Source organism: Silurus meridionalis, chromosome 21, assembly GCF_014805685.1.
Source record: "Silurus meridionalis isolate SWU-2019-XX chromosome 21, ASM1480568v1, whole genome shotgun sequence".
Taxonomy (NCBI): domain Eukaryota; kingdom Metazoa; phylum Chordata; class Actinopteri; order Siluriformes; family Siluridae; genus Silurus; species Silurus meridionalis.
In genome coordinates, this window is record NC_060904.1 from 15,735,252 (window position 1) to 15,754,372 (window position 19,121).

General features: G+C 36.2%; 3 protein-coding genes across 4 annotated transcripts; 2 read left to right on the plus strand and 1 right to left on the minus strand.

The window, feature by feature from the left end:
• The first annotated feature begins 795 nt into the window (after positions 1-795).
• Positions 796-8,184, plus strand: vsig10l (V-set and immunoglobulin domain containing 10 like). 2 transcript variants are annotated; one of them, XM_046877515.1, is made up of 8 exons: positions 796-1,020; positions 2,629-2,958; positions 3,460-3,732; positions 4,234-4,497; positions 6,018-6,131; positions 6,219-6,262; positions 6,547-6,639; positions 6,797-8,184. In XM_046877515.1, exons 1-8 carry the CDS (start codon positions 966-968, stop codon positions 6,863-6,865), a joined length of 1,242 nt encoding a protein of 413 aa, XP_046733471.1. In that variant the 5' UTR covers positions 796-965; the 3' UTR covers positions 6,866-8,184. The 2 variants fall into 2 exon arrangements, with proteins under 2 accessions (XP_046733471.1, XP_046733469.1); XM_046877513.1 differs by having other exon boundaries at positions 6,216-6,262; positions 6,797-8,182.
• Positions 8,185-9,954: 1,770 nt separating this feature from the next.
• On the plus strand, positions 9,955-13,420 carry lim2.5 (lens intrinsic membrane protein 2.5). Its single transcript, XM_046833881.1, has 5 exons — positions 9,955-9,998; positions 11,397-11,591; positions 11,787-11,936; positions 12,978-13,112; positions 13,195-13,420. The coding sequence occupies exons 2-5, from the start codon at positions 11,417-11,419 to the stop codon at positions 13,254-13,256; spliced, it is 522 nt and encodes a 173-aa protein (XP_046689837.1). The 5' UTR covers positions 9,955-9,998; positions 11,397-11,416; the 3' UTR covers positions 13,257-13,420.
• A 188-nt stretch (positions 13,421-13,608) lies between these two features.
• Positions 13,609-18,592, minus strand: si:ch211-231m23.4 (free fatty acid receptor 2). The gene is made up of 2 exons (XM_046833831.1): positions 18,469-18,592; positions 13,609-15,243 (listed from the first exon to the last, which is right to left on the minus strand). The coding sequence occupies exon 2, from the start codon at positions 15,223-15,225 to the stop codon at positions 14,260-14,262; it is 966 nt and encodes a 321-aa protein (XP_046689787.1). The 5' UTR covers positions 15,226-15,243; positions 18,469-18,592; the 3' UTR covers positions 13,609-14,259.
• Between the last annotated feature and the right edge of the window lie 529 nt (positions 18,593-19,121).

Here is a 19,121-nt window from a genome sequence, read left to right on the forward strand (position 1 = left end):
GTGTTTAACTCATTAATATTGTTCTATTAATAGATCGACGTGCTAAGAGTAAGATTAGAGTCTTTTTTCAATAAACTGAGTTGATTAAGCAAAGAGTCGTGATGAAAAATTATAATAGGAACATTCTAGCCATAATAAACTATAGTACTTTGGATACTTAAGTACATTTAAAGGCAAATACTTTTAACTTTTACTCAAGTGAAAGTTTACAGGGACACTTCTACTTTTACTGGAGTCATATTTACTTACTGTATCTCTAACTTTACTCAAGTACATGCTTTGTGTACTTTATCCAACACTGGCAATTACAGACACAATCCAAACAAAACGAAGTGATTCGGGATCAGTGCGAATCGACTCGCACGTCCGACTCACTTGAAGTGAACCGATCCAGCCAAGATGTCCTTATTTAGCATTTATTTGTCATTTCTCATTAAATGAACGTGAATACTTTGACATTATTATAATTATTATAATAATTATTATTGTTATTATTAATTTCGTGGTTTGAAGGGGGCGGAGCTTCCTTCAGTATGATCCAGTCTTGTTTTTATTTTTATTATTTGTTTTGGTCTATTAGAAACAACCTATTTTCACAATTCCGTACTTCTTCAGGTGTCATGTGGCAGATAAAACCAAATGAATATATAAAAACCGCAAAAAAATGCAATAACAGACACAATCGTAGCGAAACCAAGTCTGTGATTGCGAACCGACTCATCATCCGACTCACTTTATGGGAACCGATTCAGACTGGAAGCCCTTATCTGGCTCACTCATCTGTCCTTGCTTGTTGTAAGAAACCTGAGAATGTCGTGGGTGTTTTTCAGTAGTTAGAAGTCATTTATTTTGGAGCATTATCATTTTAAAAAAGTAGATTAAAACTCAATTATTTGATGTAGTTTAATCCTGGATATTGCTGTTGCCTTTTTCTTTAGTTTAATACAAACAATTTTTTGGCATCAATGAATTATTGTTTTGGAGCCATTCTCACATTTTTGCTTGCCTTCAGCTTCACAGGTGAGTTATTTTATTAACTTTATTAAACAAATTAATAAATTAATACATTATTAATAATAATAATAATAATAATACATTTTTACTATCATTAATCCAAATTAAATTATTGTAACAAATATTTTCCTATCAATCTTTTAATAAAATTTAAGAGTAATACACCTTTTTTGTTGTTTTAAAAAAAAGTTTATTATTATTCATGGCCCTAATTTTGTTATTATTACTTTTATATACTACTCTTATAACTTTGCATTATGTAATTCTAAGGACCAGGCAAAGTAGCTAATAACTATAAGGTTCCAACAATAAAAATAATAAAAATGATAGCTGTCAACTGATTTCCACCTGCAATTATCCAAACTATACAAATGAGCAATCAAACTTGATGGTGTCTACTGGGACTTGAATACGGGAGTCTTACAGGATGTTTTTGTTTTGGACATTTGGTGACAATGTGGTGATTTGGATTGTCATGAACATATGAAAATGTGTCTGCAGGGGAAAAAACAAAACAAAAAAACAACAACTGAGATACATGATACAGGTTCATAGATAGAACATCTGCAAGAAAACAAAAATCGCACTATATATACATCACATCGGTTTGTAGACAGAACTAGTAAATACGATTTTTTTCCTTAACTACACACTTAATTAATCCTGCTCTGTAACTGCAAAGTTTGTCTATATAACAATATATAGTTTTAAGCTTCAAAGATGCCACCATGTACATCTCCCTGTTGTCTTGGTGGTATTCTCAAATACATCTGAAAAAGGTGGATTTGCTGTTTCATTAAAATTATTAAAGGTACATAAATAAACTGTCAGCTTTTAAAGTTAAGCTTTTAAGGTACTGTATACTACATGCCTCTTCAGTGAAAAAAAACATACATACTGGATATAGTATAAAAGTAAAGAACCCCTTGAGTCTGGGACTCCAGCAACAATGAAAATTAATAAACGAAATGTAAAATAAAAATTCTTTAATTCTTAAAAAATTTGGGGGTCAATGATACAAACTTTTGCCTCCCTAAACAGTTAAACAAAATGAACATTAAACATCTAATAATATATGCATATTATATTCCTGTTTGCAATAAATATTACAAATCTATACATTAGAACTGAAAGTAAAGTGCTTAGGCTAATTCGCTCACTTGAACCCGCACAAACTTTTCTTTTTTCTTTTTCTTTTCTTTTTTTTTAGCCATGAATAGCTTTTGTGTACTTAAAGTAGGTCTAGCTTCACCTGATCTGGGAAACACACACTAGTTCAGAACTGTGTGTGTGTGTGTGTGTGTGTGTGTGTGTGTGTGTGTGTGTGTGTGTGTGTGTGTGTGTGTATTTCATTCAAGATTCGACTGAATGCCAAAATCAGTGTTTTGAATTTCAGTTTATTTGAATCTTTTCTCCCAAGAAGGGAAGTGTGGAGCGTTTTAGAAAAATGTTGTCAAAATTCAGTAATGATTAATAATTCGATATAAATTTCTCTGGTGATAAACATTTTTTTAAATCCAATTTTGCTTCTGGGATTTTTAGCATAATGTATGCCTAATTTCATTGAAGAAACTATGTGTGTTTTTTGTGTTTTTTTTTTTTTATTATTCACAGGAACCAATTGTTTACTAGTCATCTGGCCCAATGGACCTACTTTGGTTAATGCATTTGTGGGCACCAATTTGACCCTCGGCATTTCATATAGCGGCGTCACCGGGCCTCTAGTGACGTGGCTGAACGGGACGCTGATTCTAGCTTCGTGGACCATAGGCCTGAACACACCTCCTGACATTGGCCAGGCATACCAAAATGTCTTATCCATTGATCAGACAGGATCTCTGGTCTTCCAGAATGTTCCAGTCAGCTACAGTGGCACATACATTGCGCAAATGGCGAAGCCGGGGTCTCATGAGGTTTCGGTCAACTTTACGCTGTCGGTGTACAGTAAGTGCAGTGGAAATCTATTTTTACCACAGAAAACCTGGTTTCCATTAATTAAAACGATGTAGGGCTATTGAGTAGTAAGGTAATGTAAGGTGTAGTATTGGGAGTGTAGTACCAAGGATTAGCATCATGGGTGGACAAATCACTATAGATCCTGAGCCTCGTAACAAGCAGTTTGCATCTCTGGGTTATCCATTAACAATCGCTAAGAGGACCGTTAGGTTTAGTAGGGAGCATTTTATATACTTCCTTTGACCACCAAGCAGCAGAAGGAGATAAAAACAGCTTTATAGACTTTGACAGAAGAAAACTTTCAGTTCGAAATGTTTCCCAATTGGTTCATAGATCTCTCAGTAGCACAAAGCATTCTAAAACGATTATAATAGTATATAACTTGCAGCCTAAATGTTGAAGAAAGATGTTTCATTGAGGGCACAATCTTAATCCATATTAAGATTAAGATATTTTATAATAATATCTATTTTTCTTATCTCATTACAGATGTTATCACATACGCTTCTATTGTCACAGTCTCACAATACATTGTAGAGGGAGGAGCGCCGTTCACTCTGTCATACAGCTCGATGCAAGGACCAGTCATGACGTCAGCATGGTACTTCAAAAGCGTGGCTTTAGTGAACAGCTCTCGGTACCTGATAACTCAGAATAGTCTGATTATCAATCAGCCGAACCGCAACGACACGGGGCTCTACAGTGTGGTGCTCAAGAATCCATTCAGTAACGTGATGCAGAGCAAGAACATCACAGTGCTGTGTAAGTGTTGTCTGGGTTTTTTTCTGATGTTCCAGGTGTGGAAAAACAAAAATATGAAAAGCATGAAAAGCAGTGATGAGCTTGGTTTATTAGAGACGACCTTCGCTTTGGCGTTCAAACCTTTCACCACGTTTTCCAACTCTGCTGAAAAAACACGAAATGATTGCAAACATTTTTTAATTCAAATACAAATACCATTACAAACCATTACTAACCCATTCATCAATTAACCCAAAGAAACTATTGTATATCGAAATCTTTTTTAATATATACAAGTTTAAAGGTGTCCAAATGGTCCCTATTAGTGTCAAGTAGACACGATGTGATCTACACCTACATCTCCGACCTCTTAATGAAGCTGGGTTTGTGCAGACAACAATAGGTTTGGGTCCCCTAGTCTAAGTGAGAGGAAAATTTATTGCAAACGCATCCAAAGCTTTCTTGTTCAATTGTGTGTATCCATTGCAATACTCATTTATTTTGTCATCTCCTTCCTTTCAGACGGACCAGATAAGCCGGTTTTGGAGGTCAGTCCCTCAAAAGCGACTTTTGTTTCCGGAGAGACTATCTCTCTGTCATGCCGAGCTGAGGGTGAACCGCCTCCCTCAGCCTCATGGGTGTTTCTCGGACAGACGCTACCTACGTCTAATGGCACTCTGCAGCTCACCCATGTGCACACGAGCCAGAGCGGCATTTACACGTGTGTTCTGGTTAACAGCATGACCAGCAAAAGCCTTGCAAGGAACATCACCATTAACATCCTGGGTACGAATTTCCAAATCATTTATTACATTTTACAAAAAATGTTGCAAGAAAGGCTTCTAAAGCTACTAATTCCTGCCCAATATTCACTCACTGATCACTTTATTAGGAACACCTGTATGCCTGCTTGCTCGTTCAATTATCCAATTAGGCAATCATATGGAAACAATGCTTCAATGCTGAAAATATTAGTTAGTGATTTAACAAATTACCTCAAATTACAGTACATAATTTAGCAAAACAAAGCAATTTACTGTACCATACTGTATAAACAATGCAGTATATATTTTTGTGGCAGCAGCCACATGGACAGTGGAGGCTATAAAAAAAAAAGCTGAGGCTATACTGAGTACAGGTTTATCAACAGCGGATGATTGAAGATAGGAAAGGTGATGTTTTTCTTTTCTTCACTCATCCCACCCTGTTTTTCCTCTCCGATGTGCTGTGATAGTGATAATGATAAAGGCATGTGTTGATGATGTAAACACTATGAGCTAGTTGGAGTGGTTTTGTTGACGATTCAGCAAGTAATTTGAGAGAAGTCATGAAGAGGTGCTGATGGTTTAAAAGCTCTAACGTCAGTTTATAGACATAACAGACACAGTTACCGCAGTTGAATTCTTGATTCTGATTGGTTAAAGAGTGCTGATTATTTTCCAAAGCAGCTCCTGGACATGGGTTTATACGAGGTAGTATAAAAGAGTTTAGAGATTAGCTCTGTTTACTTTATTTATCTAAGTTTACACACCATAACCTTCAAAAGAGTCCTCCTTGTACAGCAATACAGCGCTCCCAGCGTTCCTGCCGCTTCTGGAATGCGTCTTGGAAGTCTTCTTTTCGAAGCGTGTCAAGCATCTTCTGCTGGACCTCCGCAATGGTGTCAAAACTGTGAACTTTAAGTTGGATCTTCATCTTCAGGAAGAGGGCAAAGTCTGAAAGAGCCAAATCTGGCGATTAGGGTGGTTGCTGAAGTGAGATTATTTTGTTTCCGGCGGGAAACTCACGTTTGAGGAGAGATCAGGGTGACAGGGTGCCCACGTGTTCACTAGAGCAGACGTGGAAACACACGTGGTTATATTAGCACCAGTTAAACATCTTCAGATGTACACAGGACGATGTCATTTGGCACACTGACTTATGAAGGTCGGTGTTTCCTGTGACTGTGTGTGGAGCCTTGTGCTGCCATCTGTTGGCGGGTTACAAAAACAGTCGAAAATGTAATATAACACCTCGCATTAATGTGCTTGGTATAATTCTTTTGTTTAAAATATACATGTTTAGAAGAAGAAAAATCTATCACTGATTTATAGTTATTATGGATTCAGGGAAGGAGTCTCTAATTTTATTGCTTTGCGTGACGACATTGTAGCAGTTCCACAAATTTAGATGTAAATGGAACAGAAATTTGATTTCAATTCATTTAGAATTTTTTTCAATTAAATATTGTACTTATTGTTGTGGTATAAGAGTAATATTACACTTTAGAATGCACTTTTGTAAGAATATGTGTGTATTTGGTGCAGGCCTTAGCAGCTCTGCCATTGCTGGTATAGCTGCTGGAGTCCCGTGCCTTATCCTCCTGCTGCTGCTGTTCGCAGGCCTCATTTTTTCCTGTTACTACTGCTATAAAAAGAAAGGTATAGAACATCACTACTCTTCATTTTAACATTTTAATTATAGATTTCTTTATTTAATAATTATGTCTATCTCCTTGTATTTAGCAGCAAATAAAAATCCCAGATATCCAGTCACAAAAGCTGTCAAGAAAGTAAGTTCACACTTACACACACACACACACACACACACACACACACACACACACACAGTCTGGTCTGCAGTGGTCAGTAGTCGGCCAAGACTGCCAAGATTGTTTTGGCAGTAAAAGGGGCACCAATACAATATTAGGCTGGTGGTCATAATGTATTGCCTGATCGGTGTTTAATAGTTGTACTTATTTTGTACACAGCGAATGCTAAACACATAAATACAATCCCTGTGATCCACAAGGTTTAAGGAACAGAGGTCTTAATTCTTGTGCGCTCTTTTGCATAGGCTGTAATCAATCAGCCCGATCTGATCAAACCTCACAAGCTGCTCACCAGAAGCCTCAAACAGCCTCCACCCTACAATTACCAACCACACCAGGTGCTGAATTCCACCTCAACCTTCTCATTTCATCTGATGATGCTGTCATAGCTTATGCTTCTTATATTGAATTTTGAAAGAAAAATGTCAAGCTTTTTGCAGAATGGTGAAAAGTGGAAATCTTACTGTGTACTTCTTTCTTTCTTTGGTATTTCAGGTGTCGAGCGAACGCCCCGGCTCTCTGCCGTTAGGGGTTCCTCCTGTCCGAATGGCCACTACAGTGTAACACATCCATAACTTTTTTCACATCCTAAAGACATTTGATAATTAGAGGCTTGGCACATTCACATCTACCTCACACGCTACCAGCCTTTGTTTTTGTTTCCTACTTTATTTCTTCTAATTTAGAGAAATGAGCTTAAATCTAGGAACAAATAACTGTATTTTGTCTGAAGAGCTGACCACTAACACAAAAAAACACTTTCATTTGCGGCTCTGCAACTTCCATGTTTCGAGCCATGCACTTTAAATGACCCGAAACCCCAAAAAGTTGCTTAATATTCAGTTTTACCGTGTGAGTTAATATCTTTAAGGTTGTTTTTATTTGTACATACTCTTAATAAAATACATATTTAAATTTATTTTGTTTGACTATTCGTTGGTAAATTGTGTTCTCTGAAATTCATTTCATCTGTTTTAATGCTGTGGCTGGATCTTATCTCCAAACAATTTTTGTGTTTTAGTGTAGAAACTTTTTTTTTGGTCAATAATAAGATACAAAGAACATCTATTTCAAAAAATCTGTAATTTATCTGCCTTTTATCACGTTAAAAACAGAGACACATGCATGTACATGTTGTTAGTATGTAACTAAGTAGGGTCATTTACTTGTGTGAAGATTTACTTCAATCAAATACATATATACATGTACAGATAATAAACTTTATTTTCATTGAAAAATGTAACAAATTTCAGCTGTAATAATTTGCCATGTCTGTCATAAATCTTGCCAAAGATTTGTTTGGAGATTTCTTTCTGACCTTGTGATCCAGTTCATCCCAAAACAGTTGTTCAATAGGATTAAGGTGCAGTGACTGGGCAGGCCATTCAGTTATAGATAACACTCCAGATGATTGTTTGCTCTCTAAGTAACACTTACAGAGCTTGACTGTACACTTTGGCTCGTTGTCTTGTTGTATGGTGATTAGCAGCAGTTCAGATGGATTTGCATGGTGTTGAAGTATGAAATGGTTGCCATGTTGGTTCATTGTTGCTTTCAGCTGGAATAAGACTCCAAAATTCCCTGCTCCAAAATAACCTCAAACCCTTAAGCTTCCTTCTTCATGTTTGACTGTGAGGGTGAGGCAGTCTGAATACAGCTTCTCCCTGTTCTTACATAATTCTTCTGTTAGAGACAAAATGGTCACATTTGGACTCATCGGTCCACAGAACTTTCTCCCAGTCATTCACAGTCCAATCCTTCTGTGGGTTTACCTTTTACCTAAATAATATATGCATATAAACAAAAGGAAAGTGCAAACTTATGAGAGACACTGTAACTGGGCGAATTTGCTACTGGTAGATGTTTTATAATTTTGCTCATTTTGTCCTCATTGGTTTTCAACAAATACTGTTTTGCAGAATGTGTTCTGGTTCTTGAAATATAATCAAAATAGAAGCTTAACTGAAATACATCTCGTGTTTTTTTGAGGGCCGGGGGGGCATCTTGGTGTCCTTGCAGTGGCATCTTGGTGGATCTCACAACACAACAACTCACAACATTCTGATCACAAGTCTAGGATGTGAAACACTGCAGAACTCACAAAAATCAGGGAAAGAAAATCAATTTCACATAATATCGTCATATCATTCTGCTTAATATCTTCAATATTCAATGTAATTAATATTATTAATTGTAATCAATGTATTTATATAATAATTAGCAATAATTCATATAAATATATAGTTAATATAGTAGATATATAGTACTAAAGTGCTTATGGAGAACACATTTTAATTTGAGGTATTTATGTTCATTTATCATTTACTGGAACGTTCCTAATACCATTAATTACAGTGTTCACTGCACTAATGTTTCAATGTCCATTCAGTTTCAAGTTTATTGTCCCTACCACTTCCCTATAGGCGTTTATTTATTATTTTGCAACGCTGTCTGGTCAAAGTGTAAAGCCATAGAACAATAATTTATCTATACATGCTTTAAATTCTTTCTGTGTAGATGACAAACCTAAAACTAGTCATAAACAAATATTGGAGATTTCCTATAAATGATTGATGAGCACATAGTACACTTCCAGTAACACATAATTTACTCAGAATTCATTTATTCGCCTCATTAAAGAAAAAATGATGGTGCAAGCTAATTATTCACATCACATTTTGTATGTTTCCATACTGCTCAGCAGAATGATATAATATTGTGTGAAATTTATTTCCTTTCGCTGACTTTTGAGATTTGTATCTAAACAGGCCAATAGCCAAGAAACTGTTGAAGCCAGTTAACAAACAGTAATGAACAACTCAAATTATCTTTGCTTTTTTTCTCTTCCCATGCATAGATAATAATCTGATGAGTAGAAAGGCAGAAAAGAAAGTTATTTCCTGGGGGTTTTTTTTTATACGAAATGATTATTTGTTCCGCTGCAAACATCTCATAGTGATATTTCATCATCTATAGTCATGAGGCTTGTTATTTATTATTATATGTAAGAAAATGAACAACTTCATACTAGATGAAAGTTTTAACAATACATTCTTCTGTATAATACATTTCAAGGCTTTGTTATTAGAAGGTTATATTTAGTATGTGTAGGATTTATTGACAGACATTGAGGTTTTTGAGCTTCAATAATATAAAAACTGTTTTGAAATTGTTTTTCATACTTTATCATATATCAATCACATCTACTCAGTGTCTCAATCATTTTTTGTCACTCTGGTCCCTATGACTTTTTTTTACAATGCGTGAGTTTATTTTCGTAACTAATTTTCTTGTGTGGTCATCAGTGGTCATGTGGCTCCTAATGTTCCAACAGCACGTCCAGTCAGGGCCTGAAAGAAACTGTGAGCTTCAGCATGTTGCATTGACAGTAGAGCAGTGTTACTGCAAGCCTCTGCACATCCACGGTTCTAGAAAACCCACAGAGGAACAAAAAAGGGGTCATCACACATACCTTCCCCTCCCAATACCATGACCCCAGTCGGCTCAAGTGTATTTGTTTGGTGTTAGCAAATGTGCGTTTTTAAAGGATTTTGCCACCATCAACAGAAAAACCGGGATAACTTTTTGGAATTCGGCCTATGAGGTCCTCTTTGGCTTTACGCTCTCTGTGAGCTTTCCATCTCCTCTTTTTTTCTCTCCTCTGTAGTTCAGTTCTCCTTTATCCTGAAGATCTCAGGTAAGACTCGTTTCTTTTTCTTTTTTTTTCCCCAGATGATGAAATGTGTAATGTTAATGATAATTTCAGGTTTCTTGTTGCCTCATGAAAAAGTTGTTCTTACATTAAATAATAATAATCCTTTATTATATTCATCCTGTCACAGCCATTGTTTTTTCCGTGTTTATTTGTGTCCATGCAAATAGTATTAGTGCATCGGGTATTGAAGCCAGCCGAGATCATTTTCATATAATTAGCATCATTTGGTGGTGCAAATGGAAGACTTTCGAGGACATCAGAATGGCAGAGACACAGAAAATTAGGTTTTAGATCAATTCAACAGTGCCAAAAGATCGACTCAAAACTTGGAGATGGAAAAATGGAAAATGCTTTATACAATGGAGAAATGTAAGCTTAGAGTTGAATTAGTTTAAGTTCAACTCAGCAGCTTGGCCTGGATCTCACGTTTCAGATTTTAAGGCTTGATTTACTCTTGGCCTTGATTTAACCTTGATTGAATGTTTAAAGGTAAAGTTGAAAATACAGTCAGTGTGACTTCCTGTGGAATTTAAAATACCAGTTGAATTGATGGTGTATAGATAACCTTTACGATAGTAGTTGTTCAATTCCCTAAAGGTCAAAGATTGTACATTTTTGTCCGCATTATACTAAAGGAACTATTTATTTAAAAAATATTTATTTTGATAAGAAATGAGTAATTTCAGCCACAGCCTGTCCATGATTTCTAATATGAGCATAAACAAATCTGTTTTATTGTATAGGTCTATTATATATATATATATATATATATATATATATATATATATATATATATATATATATATATATGTGTGTGTGTGTGTGTGTGTGTGTGTGTGTGTGTGTGTGTGTGAGTGTGTGTGTGTGTGTGTGTGTGTGTGTAAATATATATATATATATATATATATATATATATATATATATATATATATATATATATATATATATATAAATATTTGTTATATTTGTTAATAATATTTGTTAATTGTTTGTATAAAGTTTCGACATACATTCTACCCTCAATGTGCATTTTAAATAATATTTTCTATTAAAAAAATACATTGCTTTACATTATGGGCTCAAAAATGTCACAAGGAAACAGATATATAAAAGTGTTATTTCACAGACTTGAAGAACCTATACGTTCCAATATGCAAAATAATTAATAATAGATAATAATTATGATGTCATCTCTTACTTGTTACTGCTATTTTGATATCATTTGTAATATTTTGATCCTATATTCAGTATAATATGTAAAATGGACCAAGTCCTTGAAAACCGCAAAATTTGGCTTCTGTATGGTTTTCATTTGCAGCTGCGTAGCAGATGATTTGACACGCTGAATTAAACACTGCTTCTTTACTTTACATTCTGTAGTGTGTTAAGCGTCCATCAGGATGTACAGCTTCATGGGAGGAGGCCTTTTCTGTGCCATTGTGGCCAACATCCTCCTGGTGGTGTCAACAGCTACTGATTTCTGGATGCAATACCGCCTATCAGGCAGCTTTGCTCACCAGGGCCTGTGGCGCTACTGCATGTCGGGCAAATGCTACATGCAGACCGACAGCATTGGTAAGTCAACAGAGGTGGATTCTCAATGAGATTGATTTAAATGTTACTATAAATGCTATCAACTATAAATTATTTGCAGCAGCTTTTTATTGGATTTGGAAATAACTTTGGATAAAAAACTATATTGCGCATTAGACTAATTTCATCTTTATTTTTCTTTATTTGTTGTTGTTGGTCTTACAAAATTGTTGTCAGCGTACTGGAACGCCACTAGAGCCTTCATGATCCTGTCATCGATGTCATGCTTCGCTGGAATCATCGCTGGCATTCTGTCCTTCACGCACTTCTCTGGATTTGAGAGATTCAATCGTTCCTTTGCTGCAGGGATCATGTTTTTTATTTCGAGTGAGATTCCATTTTATTATAATTGTTGTTGTCTTCGCATATCCCAGCAATGTAGAATGCCGGGTCAGCCATGTTACAGCTCCATTGGAGCACAGAGCTTAAGGGCCCTGTTAAAGGGCCCAAGAGTGGCAGCTTGATACTGAGGCTTTATCCCCCCCTTCCCGACATTCCGATCAGAAAAAAAATGGCTCCATCTCCAATTATTAAGGTTGTATTCAGGACTGAGTTATGTAACATATACACATCACTATTAAGACTTCAGCTGCAAGATCTAAGTTTATGAAGAAAAGAAGAGCAAGAAGAGGCAGTTCCATTCATCCCAAAGATGTTTAGTGGGATTGAGGTCAAGGTTCAGTGCACAAGTTCTTCCACTCCAACTTTGTCTTCATGTCACACACCATGTCTTGTTCCCTTTGTACTTTAAATAGGGGCGTTGTTATGCTGGAACATGTTCAGGCCTATTTGGTCACAGTTTGGGTGTCAGATGTTCAGGTGTCTATAAACCTTTGGCCATATACGTATATGTAATGAATGTACTATTCTTACATGCTTGAGTTATGCACACTGTATAGAGAATGGGAAACCATGCATGTTTCAGACAATGACATTTTTCATCATCACACAATATTGGAAATCTCAAAAATCATTATTTTTTTAAGGACAAGCATCTGTGTTCAAACCCTGTTTGTTGGAAAATCTCTACTAAAAAAAAAAATCTGGCAACTGCTGGAAAAATCACCCTGAATACTATCTTGGTGTAAATATTGATGGTACATTTGAAACTAAACTGCTTTAAATACAGCTCAAATGTTTTAAGGATGTTCATGAGTTTCTATTTCAGAAAGATATCTAAGTCAAACCCCATTAAAAAATTCAAACCATTCAAAAGTCCTTAAGGACCTGAAATTCCCAACTTTAGTGAACTCCAGTTACCAATGCACACCTGCCAAATCCAGATATTGGAGTGTTTGGTGATACAGGAAGCTTATTATGAGGTTTTACCACTAAATCCTGGGCACTAAATTCCAACATCTCTTGCAGCTCTATTTGTTTTTCTGGCCATGGCAATCTACACCGGGGTGACGGTAAACTTCCTGGGAAGGCGCTTTGGTGACTGGCGTTTCTCCTGGTCCTACATACTCGGCTGGGTTGCTCTGCTTATGAACTTCTTTGCAGGTGGGAAAATATGTGCATAGTAAGTAAAAGGTCATGATTCATTGTAACAGTCATTGTGACTATGATTTTTTTTTTTTTGCAGGTATCTTATACATGTGTGCCTACAGGATGCACGAGTGCAGGCGAGTCGCTGGATCACGTTAGATGGATAAAGTAATTACTAAGAATAAATAAGAATAATCCAAACACGAGAAGGAATACATTGTAATATGTTGTTAGTTTGCTTAACCTAAGTAATAGTAAATATGAAACTGTAGGAAGAATGAGAATGAGAAGTTAGCAAACTTCTTCAAGGAAAATCAAGTCATTTGTCTTATGAGTAAGTGACAGTAGGGGGTGAAGCATTTCAGATGCCCTGAAGTCGATGGCCGTCTATATTTCACTAATGATTTCGAAACTTCCTTTCAGCATCATTATCATTATTATGATACGCAAGGCATATTGGCGAAGTGGACGGTTACAGGGTGTAGATAAAACTTGCAGATTTTCAAATAAATGATTAGACCATGTTTGTCTGTTTATTTGAGCTTAAATCAACACTTTGTGAATTATTATTATGATTTCTTCTTAAATAATGCATAGTAAACTTTCCATATTGCAGACATTATCAAATATTTGCATACCAGTGAAAGAAAATACATTGGCTGCTTACAGGAGCTTTTAGAGAACATATCAATACAAAGAAAGATGGGTGAGAAAAGCTTTTTTGTCCCTGAAAATGTGGTCAGGAAACTGACTGTTACAAAGCTCTGATCCTGAAGACTTAAAAAACATATATATAAAAAAACAAAACAAATAAAACATCTTTCAACATCTGGATGACGACAGACTTCACGGAAAACAAAAGGTGCATGTTTAAAAAAAAATCTGATTATGTGGAGCTTCTACAGTATATGTACGTAAATAGTAACTAAAGAAACTATGTACTAAAATACTATATACTAAAATTATTACAAGATTTCAAGGTCCCATAGAAATAGCACAAGGTTTCAAGAAATGTTGCATATAAAACAGAAAAAAGGTCTAAATGCATAATAATGTCAGAAAGTCAAATCATGAAACTCATGGCATATGAATTTACTCACAACAATTAATTCAAGCTCAATGTCTGAGGTGCACAATTACTACCCGAACCTGTAGTATCTCTTTATTTTCTGTTGTGACTAGTGTGACATTCAAATTCTTTGTCAGAATTAGAATCTACCTCAACGCTTAAATTGGGAGCAGTGTTCAAGCCTAGACGGCGCCTAAATGAAAAAACTTTCCAAAGGGAAATTTTGGTGGTGTTGCGATACACATTTGAGGAGAAGTAGAAGATGATGGGGTCCAGGCAGGTGTTAAAGGTGCTTAGGAGCAGTGTGTAGTACCTCCATGATGGGCTGTTGTTGGTGTTGAAGCCCACCAGATGAGAGAAGTTGTAGGGCATAAAGCAAATCAAGAAGACACTCAAGGTGCTCAGAGCCATTCCAATGGCCCTCTGCTTCTTCTCCTTTGTTATGCGGGGCCTGTGGTAAAGGATCCAGATGCAGTTTAGATAGCAGAACACGCACACAATCAGAGGCACCAAACAAAGTACTACAAAAAATTCCAAGCGCACGGGAAGTACAATTCTTTTCTGTTCATCAGTGAAGTTCTCGTAGCAAGTGGTCTTGGGTTCAGTTCTGTTTTCCCCACCTATGTGGACAACGAAAAATACAAGTGTGCAGTGCGCTCCGCTGAACAGCCAGATAAAAATACTGCCGACGAATGCGTAGATAAGCTTGCGGAACTTCATGTAGGTGACTGGGAAGGCCACACCCAAGTAACGGTCAATGCTAACAGCCATTAGCAACAGAGAACTGGTGTAGATGGTGGTGAAAAAGACAAATGACATGATGGAACAAAGGGTCTGAGAAAGATGCCACTTCATGCCTGATGCAGCCTCATACATCTTCAGTGGAAGGAAAAACAAGAAGAGCAGATCCGAGAGAGTGAGGTTCAGCAAGAGGACATCCGTGGGTGTGGGTTTTTTGCAAAGCTTTCTGATGAAGGCATAAACAGCCAGGATATTGGCTGGTAGGCCAATTAAAAAGGTTATAATATAGGCTGAGAGAAGCACCCAGTGGTTTATCATTTTGGTAACTGCAGGACACTGGTGAAACAAGAATAAGAAACATCATGCAGTACATGGATTGCAGTTTTATCTTCATCATATTGTATATACATACATATACAACATAAACATATACAGTATATCATACCTTCTTTGCACTATAAATTGTCCCATGTATGCTTACCATTTGTATCTGAAGACTGTATTTGTATCTGTTTTTTTACTTGTTAAAGTCTAATTTAAACAGAAATGTAATATATAATATACACCATTTAGGCATAACTTTATGACATTAAAACATTATGAAGTGAAAACACTATCTTTTTATCATGGCACCTGTTTGTGGGTGGGATTTATTAAGCAGCAAGTAATCATTTTGTCCTCAAATTTGATGTTTTAGAAGCAAAACAAATTGGCACGCGTAAGTATTTGAGTGAGTTTGACATGGGCCAAATTGTGACTAGACGGCTGGGTCAGAGCATCTCCAAAATTGTGGTCAGTATCTATCAAACGTGGTCCAAGGAAGGAACAGTAGTGAGCCGGTGACAGGCTGATGGGCCGCCAAGGCTAATTGATGTAGGCGGGGAGCAAAGGCTGGCCCGTGTGGTCCGATCCAACGGACGATCTCCTGAAGCTCAAATTGCTAAAGAAGTTAATGCTGTTAATGCTTGATGATTAAGGACTATTACAGGAACAAAAGGGGGGACCAACACAATGCTAGGAAGGTGGTTGTAATGCTATGTCTGAGTGGTGCACTACCAGAGAAAGGTAGTCACTACCAATGCTTTTTGAATCCCCATGTTGTTCTAGTAGATATTGATATCAGTTAGCCTTCAAGGTGGTCTATAAGTGGTCATTGCTTTATGTCTTACATATTGGAGAAAAGTGGTCTTATCCACAGATACTTACCCTGAGAGCAACTTGTTTACTAAAGTACAACAGTGCAGTTGAATTTCATAAACCTGAGAGAAAGAGATCACCTTAATCCAGACCTAATCTGAACCTAGGTAAGGCACAAGATGAGCTCTTTGCTAATGCCATTCCTGTACATTCAAAGCCCCGGAGGCTGGGCAAATGGAAAGAAAGATTTGCCAACCTGATTCATGTGACTGGTGCTTATGGGTAAGGTCACATGGAATGAATTGCCAACTGTGACTAAGTATTACAGTAACACTCCCCACCATAAAAGTCCTTAGTACACAGGCCTATTATGCCTTTGAGCCGGAACTGATTTGCACCTCATTGCATTGCTCTTCCCAAATTAATCTTTGTTATTTGTTAAATGTGTGTGCTAACCATTTCAGCACACTACAGCATTACTGATGGCATCTTTTTGGTAGATCTTATCTTAAACTTGCTTGGATAAGGCATTTCCACTATGATTTAAAAAAAAGCCTGGTGTAGAATCAATGCTGGATTCTATTAAAGGACCTTAATCTTACCAGCCAACAAATGATGCTGAACTGCCTTTTTGCGAGGCATCTATATATAAAAGAAGTGTGAGGGAACTACAGCAGGCTTAGCTTGCCAGAGTTTGTAGCCAGATGACTGCGTGACCTTGTGGATAAGCTTGAGATGTCTACCCAAGGTTTCATGACCGGATTTTACAAATCAGTCAGTTGACGATGTGGTAATCCACAGCCTGCAGAGCGTTACATGTTGTGGCTAATACATGCCCTGTGGTACAGTGATACAGGCTTATGCTAGTTGGCCATTTTAACCAAACGAAGTGGCCAACTAATTCAACTTGTTTAATCAGTTATTCTTGGTCTCCAATCAACTATCTAGTGTGGCTCATTTTTGAGAAAAACCTGTAGCCAAACTGGGATAAAAACAACCTTTAACCGTAAAATAATGTTGATCCAAAAAGCCTGCAGTACTGCTATTGTACCTGGGTATTCCAAGGCAGGTTCTCAGCCACCTTTCCATTAAGTCCTAAACATTTTCCAGTTCTTTATAAAATGGCATGCATATCAAGGTAATTTTCACCATGCCTGGTGGTTAGAAGGGGTGCTAGGTATATATGAAACTTGACAAGATAAGCAACTTGTCATTCAGAGTGAGATGTTATCAGGGAATGATGACTGAACGACAATATACTGCAAATTACTGCATTGTATGTTAGTTCAGACTTTGCTGGAAGGTATCCAAATAGATAAGTTATCACCACCCCACTGCCTGCTGGTTTCTCTGAATACAGTATGTGACTAATATTAACAGTTAATGAATAGATTTTCCATAGACCGAAAAAAGAGTTCCACATACAAGCAAAGACTGGGAGCAAATTTATAAACTGATTGCTAATAGACTTCATATAATACACTTAGACTTCATATAATACACAGTATAAAAGTGTATTAATATTTTCTATTTCTGGATCTCCTGTTAAAGTTAAAAATGTTTATCTTAGAAAACCAATAGTAGTGTTTTGGTTCAGATCTGGTCCACAAACCTGAAACTGTTTATCATCACAGAATCAGGTGTTCTTAGTCAAACTATGTCTCATTGCGGCCTTCACTTGTTTTACGAGCAGCTCAAATATTAACTAATTAACTTCCTTGATGTTTCTATGGTTTGATATGGACAGCCACAATACAAATAAAGCGCTACGTTGGGAACGTGCGAACATGTATTATGACTATGTTTATTTCCTGTATTAATAATTATCTTTTTTAGGTTCTCTGTGTGAACATGTCATAATAGTCATTTTGAAAAAATGTATTTGTTTAAAACTTTACATAATAAACCATAGACTTGCTTAAATATCATTGATGCTTTATCTCTAGACTTATAATTCTATAGATCCATAAACCTAAAATAAATTGGATTCCCTCGAAAAAACATTAAAACGTTGAAATATTGTGCTTATTTGTATATATATTTTGTCTATTTATTGTAGATTTTTATTCAAAAGTAGATATTATGTGTAAATTAACTTGTTTTGTAGTTTTGAGGTGTGGATTATATAGATTCAAATTTCAATGATCTGTCAAACATTGAGAAAATGTAATAAATAAATAAAAAATATAAAAAAAATTAATTACAGGTGCCCTGACTATGTCCCACTTCTCTTAGGGGGGTCCCTGGACCCCATTATAAGAACAGGTGACCTGTGTCAATCTGTATTTTAGAAAAGAAGGTGTACAAGTACAAGTAAGTGACATGGAAGTAAGAAAGAATTCAGTTCAGTTTATCTCACTTTTTTATCTAGGTACAGTTTAATGCAAAATCATGTGAGAAATATAAAAGAGAAAGAAAACTTACCCAATAACAGTGCTGTGCTCTGGTATTATGATAACCAAAAGAAAGTCTTCTTTCTTTTTGAATTTAAAAACAATCCATATGTTCTGAACTTATCATTTCAGCATACAGTATAAGTCCAACTGCACTTGGGTAACAGGCTCGAAAAATAAAACCTAGCAAGTTCAGAAAATTCAGGAAGTCTGTGCAAATTTGATTGTGTTGCTGTCAGTTAGGAAATGCAACACCCACTTACTGATTGATTATGTGTAGCTGAGAGCTGTGAGTGCTCAGTTTGGTGGCCAGGCTTGAGTATTTGTTAATGGAAAAGTCTATCAAATGTGTTTTTTTAATTCTTTATCTCGTTTTTTTAGATAAAGAGTGTTTCATTCAGTTTATTGGAAACTGAGCATTTTCGGCAGAAATCTAAGAGCTAGGTCCATATATATTCAGACTCATTTTCGTTCAATCAGTTTTGAAAAAAAAAAAACGGTTGACTTTTTTCATTAATTTCAACTCTTAATTATGAATGCCTTTTGAAACATATTACCTCTATTTTTACAGGCTCAATTGCAAGTGAACTATTTACTAATTATCAGTTTAATGCTGAAATTCTACAATTCAATCGCAATGTCTCGGCTTTATTTTAGACCCAAAACTTATAGATCCAACTGCAT

Excerpts from the sequence above, each read along its gene's own strand:
- vsig10l (XM_046877513.1), top strand. The coding sequence starts at position 966 with ATGAATTATTGTTTTGGAGCCATTCTCACATTTTTGCTTGCCTTCAGC. Across the intron at positions 2,959-3,459 it reads CTTTACGCTGTCGGTGTACA|ATGTTATCACATACGCTTCT; the intron begins GTAAGTGCAGTG and ends ATCTCATTACAG. Across the intron at positions 6,640-6,796 it reads ACAATTACCAACCACACCAG|GTGTCGAGCGAACGCCCCGG; the intron begins GTGCTGAATTCC and ends TTGGTATTTCAG.
- lim2.5 (XM_046833881.1), top strand. The coding sequence starts at position 11,417 with ATGTACAGCTTCATGGGAGGAGGCCTTTTCTGTGCCATTGTGGCCAAC. Across the intron at positions 11,592-11,786 it reads CATGCAGACCGACAGCATTG|CGTACTGGAACGCCACTAGA; the intron begins GTAAGTCAACAG and ends AATTGTTGTCAG. Across the intron at positions 11,937-12,977 it reads GATCATGTTTTTTATTTCGA|CTCTATTTGTTTTTCTGGCC; the intron begins GTGAGATTCCAT and ends CATCTCTTGCAG.
- si:ch211-231m23.4 (XM_046833831.1), bottom strand. The coding sequence starts at position 15,225 with ATGATAAACCACTGGGTGCTTCTCTCAGCCTATATTATAACCTTTTTA.